A 12,270-nucleotide genomic window follows, 5' to 3' on the forward strand; every position below is an offset into this window, starting at 1 on the left:
TGTGTGTTTGCCTATGTCCACCAGATTCAGATCTTCTCTCTGTCTGATTCAGAGGATTGATTTCAATCCACATAGCTTATCTCACAGATGAGTGTGTTAATCACCAGGCTTTGGAGGCATTCTTTCTTTCTTTCTTTCTTTCTTTCTCTCTCTCTCTCTCTCTCTCTCTCTCTCCCCTCGCTGAGTGAATATTTATGCAAAGTGGAACAACTTCAGTCAGAGAGATTCAGAGCAGAATAGCCTATAGCCTGATGGTTAGGATGGTTACAAAGGAGGAGAGAGATGTGAATTCAAATCCCTGCTTCAGACTGGGGATTCAAATGTGAGTCTCCCAATCCCATACAAGTACATTAACGGCTGGCTAAAGGTTATCAAGGGACACCACACACACTCCCTCAAAGTCTGTTCTCCCTCCACCCCCTGAAAATGGACTTTTCTGTTTTTTTGACAAATGCCTAACATTTACAGAATATTTCCTCTGTTTTTTCAGTTTGCGATTTGAACCAAAATATCATTTATTCGCCCAGTTCTACCATAATTCTGTCTTGTGTGTGCTTTCTTTCCCTGTCTTTTCCTATTCATTTAAGCCAGGGGGTCTCAACCTTCATTGCACTGTGGACTCCCCCCCCCCCCCCCCGACTACAAAAATTACTACATGACCCCAGGCAGGTGGGCTGAAGCCCAAGCCCCGCTGCCCTGGGCTGAAGCCCTTGGCTTTGGCCCCAGGCGGTGGGGGTCGGGCTTTGGTGCTGGGCCCCAGCAACTCAAACAGGTTGTGACCCACAGTTTAAGAACCACTGATTTAAGCATTAGTAACCCATCCGGAGGTCTTTGGAGCTCAGGTGATGACTTAGTAGAAGAACCGAGAGTGTGAGGTACAAATGAGGGCACTTGATGATCTAGCTGGGCAGTGCCTGACTGCTTAAGATAATTAGACCATAATTCTCTTACAAACTTATTTTAATATAAACTTTTACTATATTATTTTATCATCATTTATTTGCTGCAGGGATGATGCTTTCTAACTTTTCATATCTTAATGTCATCACAACAGTGTATAATTAATATTCAGACAAAGTTATTAGAGTACAGTGCTGCGAAAGGCTAATGCTCTCTTGATGCTGCCTATGTATAAAAAAATAAAATATCTGCTTTGTCCCAGTGTTTCATTTCAAAGCTTGAATTTGTTCTCCTGTCCCACTGTTCTGTTTTCCTGACTTCTCTTCTGATATAGATCATGATTAAAAACTAAAATCAAACCCAATCGGATCTGACCAGCTGATTACAAAGCAGCTTACTGTCTGTTGTAACAGATGCTGTGGACTTGTGCTGTAAGTCAGCTAGTCACAAATCAGTTTATTCATAGTATCCAAAGCTCTTAAAAAGTTTACTGTACATTTGCTAGTATCTGGTTTTAGGTTTTAAATGACTGAGTGATTTACTTATATTTAAACTATCTGCCACTGATACAGATCCATGGGAGCAGTATGCTTAAAACTGCCTTTCCTTAAACCAAAGTGATAGGAAAGGATTACCAACAGAACACCTAATTTTATTTTGATCTAAACCAGTGGTTCCAAACACCCAGCTAACAAGCCAGATCCAGCCTGCTTGAGGTTCTTATCTGGCCTTTGTGACTGATTTTAAATTTTGCATAGTCCAACGTTTCATTTAAAAAAAATAAAATAAAATCTAGTCCATATGGTTAAGATAACCCTCCAAACATGAACAGAGTGTAAACAGATGCCCCATTGCCTTCCAGAGTTTGCAGGCCACTTTAAACAGTAGCTGTGGGACGCATTAACTGCCCCTAGTCACCTCAATGAGATATTTACATTTAAGCCTAATTGACACTTTAAGAACCAGATCTTCATACAACTTTGCCTAATTATGAGTGTACTTTGCATGTGCACCATATTTGTGCATATAGAAATTAGATAATTTCACTTCTAAATAGCCAGGTAAACCAAAGATAGGAGTAGCTGTGGGTACTAATACAGCACAGCATCATCTTATCCCCACATGACTGACTAAAGGAAAGATTCAGACTTTGTCTGGCTCTGGGTAAGTGGCAACATGTAGCTGTGCTGCCTTGAGAGCAGCTCAGGGACGGAGTTGTGTTGAGAACATAAGAACGGCCATACTGGATCAGACCAAAGGACCATCTAGCCTAGTATCTTGTCTTCCGACAGTGGCCAATGCCAAGTGCTTCAGAGGGGATCAACAGAACAGGTAATCATCTAATGATCCATCCCCTGTCGCCCATTCTCAGCTTCTGGCAAACAGAGGCTAGGGACACCATCCCTGCCCATCCTGGCTAATAGCCATTGATGGAACTATCGTCCATTAATTTATCTAGTTCTTTTTTGAACCCTCAAAAAAGGCACAACAGGGTAGGTTATAGAAACAGAACAAGCAGATGTGTTGGAGCCTACAGTGATCTCATCTGCTTTTGTAGTGTGACATTTTCAAAAGCTCCTAAGTCAAAGTCCTATTGAAAATCAATGAGACTTTGGCCCCTAGGTACTTACAAAAACTTTACATATACATCTTATGTTGGCCTAGTTGTTACTTGGCTGAGAAATCTCATCGAAAACTCCAGGTACCGTAGGAAGTCACAGCACTGACTGATCACATTTTTTATGAGTGTGCAAAGTGGTTGGTAACATTCCAGCGACATATAGAAGTAGGTATTCCCCTAGATATTCATCAAAAGCATCAAACCCCCTCACCTCACGTTAGTCACTGATTTTCAGTTGATCAGTAACTGTGATAAAACTGCCCTCCTCTGGACCAGCACAGCTATGCTCTGCCACTTGCAAAGGGCTGAGAAGAAACTGTCTGGCTCTAAGTTTTATGCATAGATTTTTATTAAAATAGTAGTGGAAATGAAAGAGATCTTCATTTTTGTGTTTTAGCTCTTAGAAGTCCAGGTTTGGACTCCCCACCAAACGTTGGTCTCAGACGTAGCGGTCAGATTGAGGGGGTCCGGCAAATGCATCTCAATGCTCCTCGCAGTCAGATGGCCACAGAGAGAGATCTCATGGCTTGGAGCAGAAGAGTAGTGGTGAATGAGCTGCATCCAGGGGTTAGCAGGTAAGATGAAACCATTGATGCTGAATTTCTGTTGGAACCATCTCCATTCCTTTGCAGTACAAGAATACTAAAACATACTGAGTTAATTTGTTCCTATTTCTTTATGAATCCAATGTGTGCTGTCCATATGGAATTAATTGTACAAACATTATGAACTATGTATACTAGTAAAGATCATGTTATAACTGTAGGGAGTCTATTGTTTCCTGGGTGTGCATGTATAATATTCCAAAAAATGCTTGGGGGAGGAAGAATAAATCATGCAGTGAAACACAGTGATGCCTCTTTCAAAAATGAGAGATTTACATTTTTTTTTTTTAATAAATTGATTTTTCAGTTCCATATTTTCTTCAGATTTAGACTTTAAAAATTAGGATTATATTCTGCTTGGGAATTTGGAGACTGATAATTTCTTACCTATATGGTTATTTAATTCCTTCTTTGCTGGTTCAGATACTCCATTCTTACCTTTTTGGGGCCAGTTTTATTTCAACTGTTCTTTCTCTAAAGGTTTTTTTTTTTTTTTTCTCCTGCAGCTTTTAAAAATTTTAATAGGTCGTCATGTTCAGTGACAGATTTCTTGAGCTATTAGCAAACATCCAGCCAGCTCCCCTTTTATAGGGAAATGACTAATGGCATCAAAAGAGTTGTTTTGTTTTGTTTTTAAACAAAGCAAAATCTCTGGGTGCTAGGAGGACTTAAGCCCATTTAGCTGGTAGCAAGGAAGCAAATATTGTTGCTAGTCTGTTTAATGATTTAATGAATAGGCTGAATGTCTGCTGTATGTTTTAAGGGTTCAGGAAGAATGCCGAGCTGCCAAAGGTGATATGGAAGTTAATCTTTACACTGTTGAAAAGAAGAGAAAACCATCCTACACTTTGCAAAGGGTGAGTAATTTTCACTAGAAGAAAAGGGAGAATAAGAATGGAGACCATTTTAAGTATTATGCAAAAAAAAATCCAACTGCAATTTTTCTAGATGTTTTAATATCATTGCTACTTAATCTTTCTAATTTCACTATATGTAGCTCCATTTTTAATTTAGTCTGTGCTGTTAGCTGTGTAAACCATTGTCATGGGAGGGGAAACAGTGAAGTACATGGTTTAAGTGAGAAAAGGTTTATCTTAGATTTTAAAAAAAACGTTGGTACCAAGATCTAGATCCTACAACTTGCAATATTTGGGTAAATGCTGCATCCACATGAAGCCTCCTGTTCTTTAATGGGGCTCTGTATGGATGGAAAGAGGTCTTTCCACATGGTGATTTTTGCAGGATGAGGGCCTAAGGTATTTTCAGGCTCTCGGAAATGCAATAAATATTTTGTTATGCATAGACGTTGAGGATCAAATATGTTGGATTTTAAATTGAAAAATAGTTTAAATGACTGACTGCTTGACAAATTGTGTTGTATATGTGTAACTACTTTACTCATTTTTTTTAAAAGAGATTCATACAATGTCTCTATTTTACAACTGCTGTCATGAACTCCTGGGTCTGTGTGAAGTCCCAGTGTTTGGGCACAGAGGCCCCTAAATTGCAACAGCACTGTTCTATGAGTTCATATTACACAGCCAGTTTAAGATACCACATCAAAGATCTGTTTTGTACACCCACCAGATAATATTGATATCATTCAAAGGCGAAGTCACACACTGTGCTGTAAGGGCTTTTAAAAAAGTACCATTAATTAAAATACAAACCACCATTTTTAATACGTCTGTATTGGATGAAATCCTATCCCCACTGAAGTCATTGAAAAAAACTCCCATTGATTTCATTGGACCTGGATTTCACCCATTGTATGCAAGTATTGCAGCTGATAGGATGCTTTTTTCAGGGATCTTCAGTCCTCGTCTTCCTCCTCTCCATTAATATTATTTGGATTACCATAGTGCCTAGAAGTTCACTGTGCTAGTTTCTGAACAAATACAGAGTAAAAAGACTGGTGCTGCCTGAAAGGGCTTTCAGTGATGGAGACCTTTTACTTCGTTAAACACACATTGTTCATGTTTGTTACAAGTAAAAGAGATGAGGTTCTTTTTCCAAGTGCCAGTTCTGTAAACTCAACCTGAGAGCTGAAAGTCAAGCTGGCTTCGTTGCTGATGATGCATAATCAATAAAATCATATGTTCAATCCTATGTTCTTCTTTGGAATCAGACATGTAATAGAGGGTAGGCTTTTTCTTCTTGAACAGCAGTGGGAAGGTTATTTGAACCTTTTGTGCTTTTATGCCAGCAAGCTGCATCCACACTAGTACTAAAATGGTGTTGACTGAAACAGTATTTAGAGTCTTGTTGAAAGCAAGTCTAATCTCACAGTTCGATTTGTGGCATTTTTATCCATGCATTATACAAGTAGACTAGAGGAACCAAACAGTTCTTAGAACAGTGATTTCCTTTTTTGTAGTCAAGACCACAGGGAACAGCTGTTCAGCAAGAAAGTGGTGTTTCTGCATAACCAATTTTTCAGGGTCGAATCACTTCTTAAAATAATGGGCAATATTTTTTCCAGCAACACCTAGCCAAGCCAGAGTAAGTTAGGGATGGCATTTCAGCCCGAACTCCAGATTTTCTGGTTTTCGGTTGAGAGTTGGACAGCATCCATTCCTTTTTGATATGGCATATTTTTGTAGTGTATATATATTTAACTGCTAAAAAATCTAATCTTTGTCTTTTCCCCCCCAATAACAAAAGAGCGATTATCAACCTGGGAGTGGACGATCTTTGAGAAGAAACCAACGCAAACGCCAGCATGCCTACCAAACACGCTCCACCATTGAACACAATCAGCAGGGAGCAAGTCAAAATCCACGTACAAAGGAAGAATCTGAAAGCTCCTCTGAGGTATGATACATCAAGTGATTGTTTCAATAGGTTCCTTGTTCATAGATTGTGTGGTTTGACTACAGATGTTCTCAAAATGGTGTTATCATTAAGACTCAGGATTTTCTCTTTTGTGAAGAAGGATTTGATTCATATTGTTTTTAGGATTCATGCCATTATTTTATTAAATCAGACTGGGAAGGAGATGAGCTATTTATTTCGTGCCTAAATTGGCAGAAATATAAATATAAAAGTATTCGAATCTAGTTAAAAATGGATTGTTTTATGGACATCATCTGCTAGGAAGTCTTGAAGTGTTGTCGGGTTAATTTAATTGGCCTGGTCATTTGCTGTTCTGGTGTTTCATGCAAATAAGAGACTTCGTATTGCACGTGTATTGTAGATTTCACTAAGTAGGTTGGTTTCGTGTACATCTGTGCAACAACTTTTAAAGATACCGTGTTGATGTTAGTGGTTGATATTGGTGAGAGTAAGGATTGAAAGTTTCACAGATTAAATGGAATTTCCTCTCAGCAAGGAAAGGGGAGCATGTAAAATAAGGAGACACATCATACATATTCTAAGTATTTACTGCTTTCCTCTGCTCTAACTTAAAACTAAAATACCTGTGAATTAAATTCTCAGTTAAAAGCTCACCAGATGAGAAGAAAAAGCTTAGTATTTGATTGATTGATGGCCATACTTGTATATTAATGGATATATGTTTCAGATATTAGAAATTAATACCTTTTTTAAGCTTTTAAGAAAAAACATTTTAAGTATTTTTTTTTTTTTTTTTATTGTTTTAACATCTGACGGTATGAAGTTCTTCCTCATGCATCTGCTTTTGCAGCTCTCCACTGTAGGAGCTCTTTGCCTTGCAGACCACAAACCTTCAGTAGCAGCAGAACCATTAAAGGCTATGTGCATCACCCCCCAAAAAATCAGGCTTTTCTTCTTCCACCTGTTCTGCAAGGCAACTTTGTGAGAGAGGACGATGGTCACGTACAAGTAACTGGAATTCTCTGAATATATTTTGGGTCTGTAGATCTGTGATGACCACATCACTTTTTCCTTCCTATGGATTTTGGTCCGGTTTTCTGAGGTTGCAAGGACCTAAAGGACAGTTTTATAGGTGTGGAATTATATATATTGGTTCTAGAATGCTGCAAGGATGGATGCTGTCCCATACCTTTAGTAGTTCATGCTACTATCAAAGGTGCAGTAGTTTGTGAGGGGAGTCATGTCATGTAACTCCTCCTACATCACTCTGGGAAGACCTTTTCTTGAGAACTTGAGTTACTGGTAAATAACTTTCCTTGACAAATGACATCCAAGTGTTTGCATCATGACATTTTCAAGCGAATACAGTAGAACCTCAGACATATTAACCCTTGGGAGTGGAGGTTATTCATAAACTCTGAAACATTTGTAACTCTGAACAAAATGTTATGGTTGTTCTCTGAAAAGTTTACAGCTGAACATTGACTTAATACGCTCTGAAACTTTACTATGCAGAAGAGGAATGCTGCTTTTAACCATCTTAATTTTAATTAAACAAGCACAGAAAACAGTTTCCTTACTGTCAAATCTTTTTTTTTACTTTCCTCTCTTAAGTAAATACGCAGCAAAGAATCCTGTGGCACCTTATAGACTAACAGACATTTTGGAGCATGAGCTTTCGTGGGTGAATACCCACTTCATCGAATGCATGGACGTACTCACCCACGAAAGCTCATGCTCCAAAATGTCTGTTAGTCTATAAGGTGCCACAGGATTCTTTGCTGCTTTTACAGATCCAGACTAACACGGCTACCCCTCTGATACGTGACACCTCTTTTAGTAGTTTGTGTTTAACATAGTACTGTACTGTATTTGTGGTGGTTTTATTTTCTTTGTCTCTGCTGCTGCCTGATTGCATAGTTCCTGTTCCAAATGAGGTGTGTGATTCACTGGTCAGTTCATAACTCTGGTGTACTACTGCATATATAATGTGAAAGAGAAAATATTTTGGTGAAAGTGTGGCAGCAGGAATAACAACACAACTCTTTTGTTTTTAATGCAGGAAGATGAAACAGTTGGCACAAGTGATGCCTCTGTGGACGACGCTGTAACTGTGTGGCAAAGTGAAAGCAGTTCCAGGTAGCTTTTCCTGTCCTAAATAATTTCTTCTTTATCTAGTGATTATGTAGTCTTAGAAAGCCATACTGTGACGGCTGGTATTTCTGGAGCCATGACTGCAATATGGAAATTAGTGTCTAGGACTTATTTCACTAAAAAATAAATGTTACTCCTGTGAGAGATTAAGGTAAGGAGGAGAATCACACCTTGTTTATTAGATTTTTGTGCTCTGCACTGCTCACCATTGAAGTTTACAGGCTCCGTCACTCCGGACAGAATGTTTGTGTCTCTTTAACTAGGAAATATCATAGTGAAACTGACCAAGTAATTATGAAAGTGTTAACAAAAGATAAGAGCTTTTGTAAACACTTTTAAAGGCAGTGTGAAAGATCTGTACTTTCAAATGATTTTTAGTCTGAAGACTTTTTTCTTTTTTTTCTTATCCTCTATGCAGTTTTTTGTATTCTCTGTGCAAGATTAGGAGCTAGGATGAAGTAGATCTGCAAAATGAAGCGTTTTCATATTTGTGAGTCAGCTACCCAAAACACAAATGTTACTTGATTATTTGACTAGTGAAGTAATAGTATTGACATAGGATGACTGCATTGTGCTAAAGTGGCCAAATCTGTTCTGCTCTCTGTAATGAATTTGTTAAAATATCTTCGCGCATAATTTTTAGAATTTTTTAAAAATACAATGCTTGGTGGTATACAATGCTATTATAGGCTAAAACATTGGCAAATTCCAGTAATAAATCCATTAAGAATTGATGTGAAACCACGAGGGCAATAAAATATGTTCCTACAGCCTTCTGTGAGTGAGTGGAATCATTACTATGATGCAAATATTAATTATAATGCTGGCTTGTATATGAATTTGCAACTGAAATAGTATGCTGAAATGTCTAAATTATGCACGATTTAGGCTTTCTATAGACTTCATGTGAATATAGTTCTAATCCTGCCAGCTGTCCTCTCAACCACAGGAACCCACCTGCATGGAGCAGCATGGGGATGAGGCCTAGGACTGTATTGTATGAAAGTCAGAGTTATGGTTTTCTTGACACCTTGTTTCTTAGCTTTTTACACTGTAATATTTACAGTGATTCTTCAAGTGAATATTCTGACTGGATAGCAGATGCTGGAATTAATCTCCAGCCTCCAAAGAGACAAACCAGACAGGCGACTCGGAAGATCTGTAGCAGCTCTGAAGATGAAAACATGAAGGAAACTAAAGGATTGGAAGAGAAACGAAGGAAACCCAAACAGACTAGAAAAAAGGTTAGCGTTTTTTTTTTTTTAATGGCTTTATGGCTATAAATCTTTCATAAATGGTTGTCTTCAAGCTCATTTTTTTTCATTAACAACTATATATGAAAGATGACTGACTGATAACACAGTAGTCACAGTTCACTTTAAAGTAGAACAGAATAGGATTCTGGATGTGTAACTTTGTTATGCTATTGTTGTATAGTGGTAATTTTGATATTTTAGTGATTTGTAATTAGGATGCTGAAAAGAACAGACTTTTATAAAAGAGCTAGGTTAGTGAGAGAGACTTTTTTATATTTACTTGCTACAGACCAAGTTATTTTGTGTTTTCTGAATAACTGTGGCCAGAACCAGGCCCACATGAAGGACCTATTTTGTCTGAGGATTTCCTTGGCTAGTGCAAAGCCAACAAAGTACACTCCATGCATAGGAGGAGGGATATAGTGTTTTGAGGATTGGAGAGGTAGGGCCAGAACTCAGTTGTGCTCCAGCAGTCCCCACTGCTGCAACATCCCTTGGAGTCATGACAACCGAGAAGTAAGTCAGAGCAGCCATTAATATGCTTTAACTTGCACCAGCGGCCAGTTCAGCCCCTAGTCAGCGTGAGGATCTTTGCCACAAAGGTGACTTGGAGCCACTTCTGTCTCATCTCAGGTGTGCCAAGCCATGCTGTGGAACAGCTGAAGAGATAGTCCTTAGGTTCTCAAATTTTTCAGCTGTCTATTTTACTTTTACTCTTATGTATATATTGGGGGTGGAGAGGATGGAAAAGAGAAAAACAAGTGATTAACACCCCCTTACATCTTTCCTTTTGTATAACTTTATCTCAAAGGGCAAATATAAAGGGTCAGATTCACACCTGAAGTGAGCCTATTGACTTTGAATTATGTCCCAAATAGACAGAACTACAAAGGGTTAGTGGAAGGGCTGCAACTTTAAAGGAGTTATGTTAGTTCCATATTTTAAATGTTTTTATTATATGCTTCTCTTGAAGAATGTTTGGTTTTTGTCGAGGCAGATGTTCAGCATGCTGTTAGGCCTGTGTTTTTATATATATATATATATATATATAAAATTCCCCTCTCACCCCTATGGGTGGTATGTGTCTTCCTCAACCTCGGGTCCTCTACCAGAGGCCTGGGAGTTTGAGGGTTCTGCGCAGTATCTTAGCTGTTCCTAGCACTGCACTCTTCTGGACAGAGAGCTCTGATGTTGTTCCTGGGATCTGTTGGAGCCACTCACCCAGCTTAGGAGTCACAGCCCCGAGGGCTCCTACCACCACTGGGACCACTTTGGCCTTCACTTTCCACATCCTCTCTAGTTCCTCTTTCAGGCCCTGGTACTTCTCCAGCTTCTCATATTCCTTCTTCCTGATGTTGCTGTCACTTGGCACTGCTATATCTATCACCACCGCTGTCTTCTGGTCCTTGTCTATTACCACGATGTCTGGTTGATTGGCCACTACCTGCCTGTCCGTCTGGATCTGGAAGTCCCACAGAATCTTAGCCCTGCTATTCTCCACAACCTTCTGTGGAATCTCCCATCTGGTCTTGGGAGGGTCTAGCCCATACGCTGTGCAGATGTTCCTGTACACAATGCCAGCCACTTGGTTGTGCCGTTCAGTGTATGCTGTTCCTGCCTGCATCTTACATCCTGCCACTATGTGTTGGACTGTCTCTGAGGCCTCTCTGCACAGTCTGCACCTTGGGTCCTCTCTAGTGTGGTAGACCCCTGCTTCAATGGATCTGGTGCTCAGTGCCTGTTCCTGTGCTGCTATGATCAGTGCCTCAGTGCTGTCTTTTAGTCCAGCCCTTTCCAGCCACTGGTAGGATTTCCCAATGTCAGCCACCTCAGCTATCTGTCGATGGTACATCCCATGCAGGGTCTTGTCTTGCCATGGCACTTCTTCTGCTTGGTCTTCCTCCCATGTCTGCTGCTGCCTCAGGCATTCTCTCAGCAGCTCATCTTTGGGGGCCATCTTACTGATGTACTCCTGGATGTTCCGGGTTTCGTCCAGGACAGTGGCTTTGACGCTCACCAAGCCCCGCCCGCCTTCTTTCCGGCTGGTATACAGTCTCTGGGTGTTGGACTTGGGGTGGAAACCTCCGTGCATTGTGAGGAGCTTCCGGGTTTTCACATCGGCAGCCTCCATGTCCTCCTTTGGCCAGCTCACTATACCGGCAGGGTATCTGATGACCGGCAGGGCGTATCCGTTGATGGCGTGGATCTTGTTCTTCCCACTGAGCTGGCTCTTCAGGACCTGTCTTATCCTTTGGTGATACTTGGATGTTGCTGTCTTCCTTGCCTCCTCATCGTGGTTTCCATGTGACTGTGGGATGCCAAGGTACTTGTAGCTGGTCTGTATGTCTGCTATGTGGCCCGCTGGTAGTTCCACCCCATCAGTCTTGACTACCTTCCCTCTCTTCACTACCATCCGGCCACACTTCTCCAGTCCGAATGACATCCCGATATCCTCACTGTAGATCCGCGTCAGGTGGATTAGCGAGTCGATGTCTCGTTCATTCTTAGCATACAGCTTGATGTCATCCATGTAGAGGAGGTGGCTGATGGTAGTTCCACTCCTGAACCTGTACCCGTATCCAGTCCTTGTGATTATCTGGCTGAGGGGGTTTAAGCCTATGCAGAACAGCAGCGGGGACAGTGCATCACCTTGGTATATGCCGCACTTGATGGCCACTTGTGCAAGCTGCCTTGAGTTGACTTCCAGTGTTGTCTTCCATAGTCCCATTGAGTTCTTGAGGAAGGTCCTTAGTGTCCTGTTGACTTTGTATAGCGCCAGACATTCACAGATCCACGTGTGCGGCATTGAGTCGTAGGCTTTCCTGTAGTCAATCCAGGCTGTGCTCAGATTGGTCTGTCTAGACCTTGAGTCTTGGGTGACTGCTCTATCTATGAGCAACTGGTGTTTTGAGCCTCTGGTGTTGTTCCCAATGCCCTT

General features: G+C 40.5%; 1 protein-coding gene across 4 annotated transcripts in view; it reads left to right on the top strand.

The window, feature by feature from the left end:
• BRWD3 (bromodomain and WD repeat domain containing 3) overlaps positions 1-12,270 on the top strand; it is a 90,928-nt gene that overhangs the window by 49,503 nt on the left and 29,155 nt on the right. For all 4 annotated transcript variants that reach the window (XM_032796949.2, XM_032796950.2, XM_032796953.2 and 1 more), the window contains 5 exons: positions 2,919-3,096; positions 3,890-3,983; positions 5,791-5,940; positions 7,985-8,061; positions 9,143-9,320. In XM_032796949.2, the coding sequence (XP_032652840.1) occupies positions 2,919-3,096; positions 3,890-3,983; positions 5,791-5,940; positions 7,985-8,061; positions 9,143-9,320 (677 nt within the window). The remainder of the gene's footprint in view (positions 1-2,918; positions 3,097-3,889; positions 3,984-5,790; positions 5,941-7,984; positions 8,062-9,142; positions 9,321-12,270) is intronic.

Source organism: Chelonoidis abingdonii, chromosome 8 (assembly GCF_003597395.2).
Source record: "Chelonoidis abingdonii isolate Lonesome George chromosome 8, CheloAbing_2.0, whole genome shotgun sequence".
Lineage (NCBI taxonomy): Eukaryota > Metazoa > Chordata > Testudines > Testudinidae > Chelonoidis > Chelonoidis abingdonii.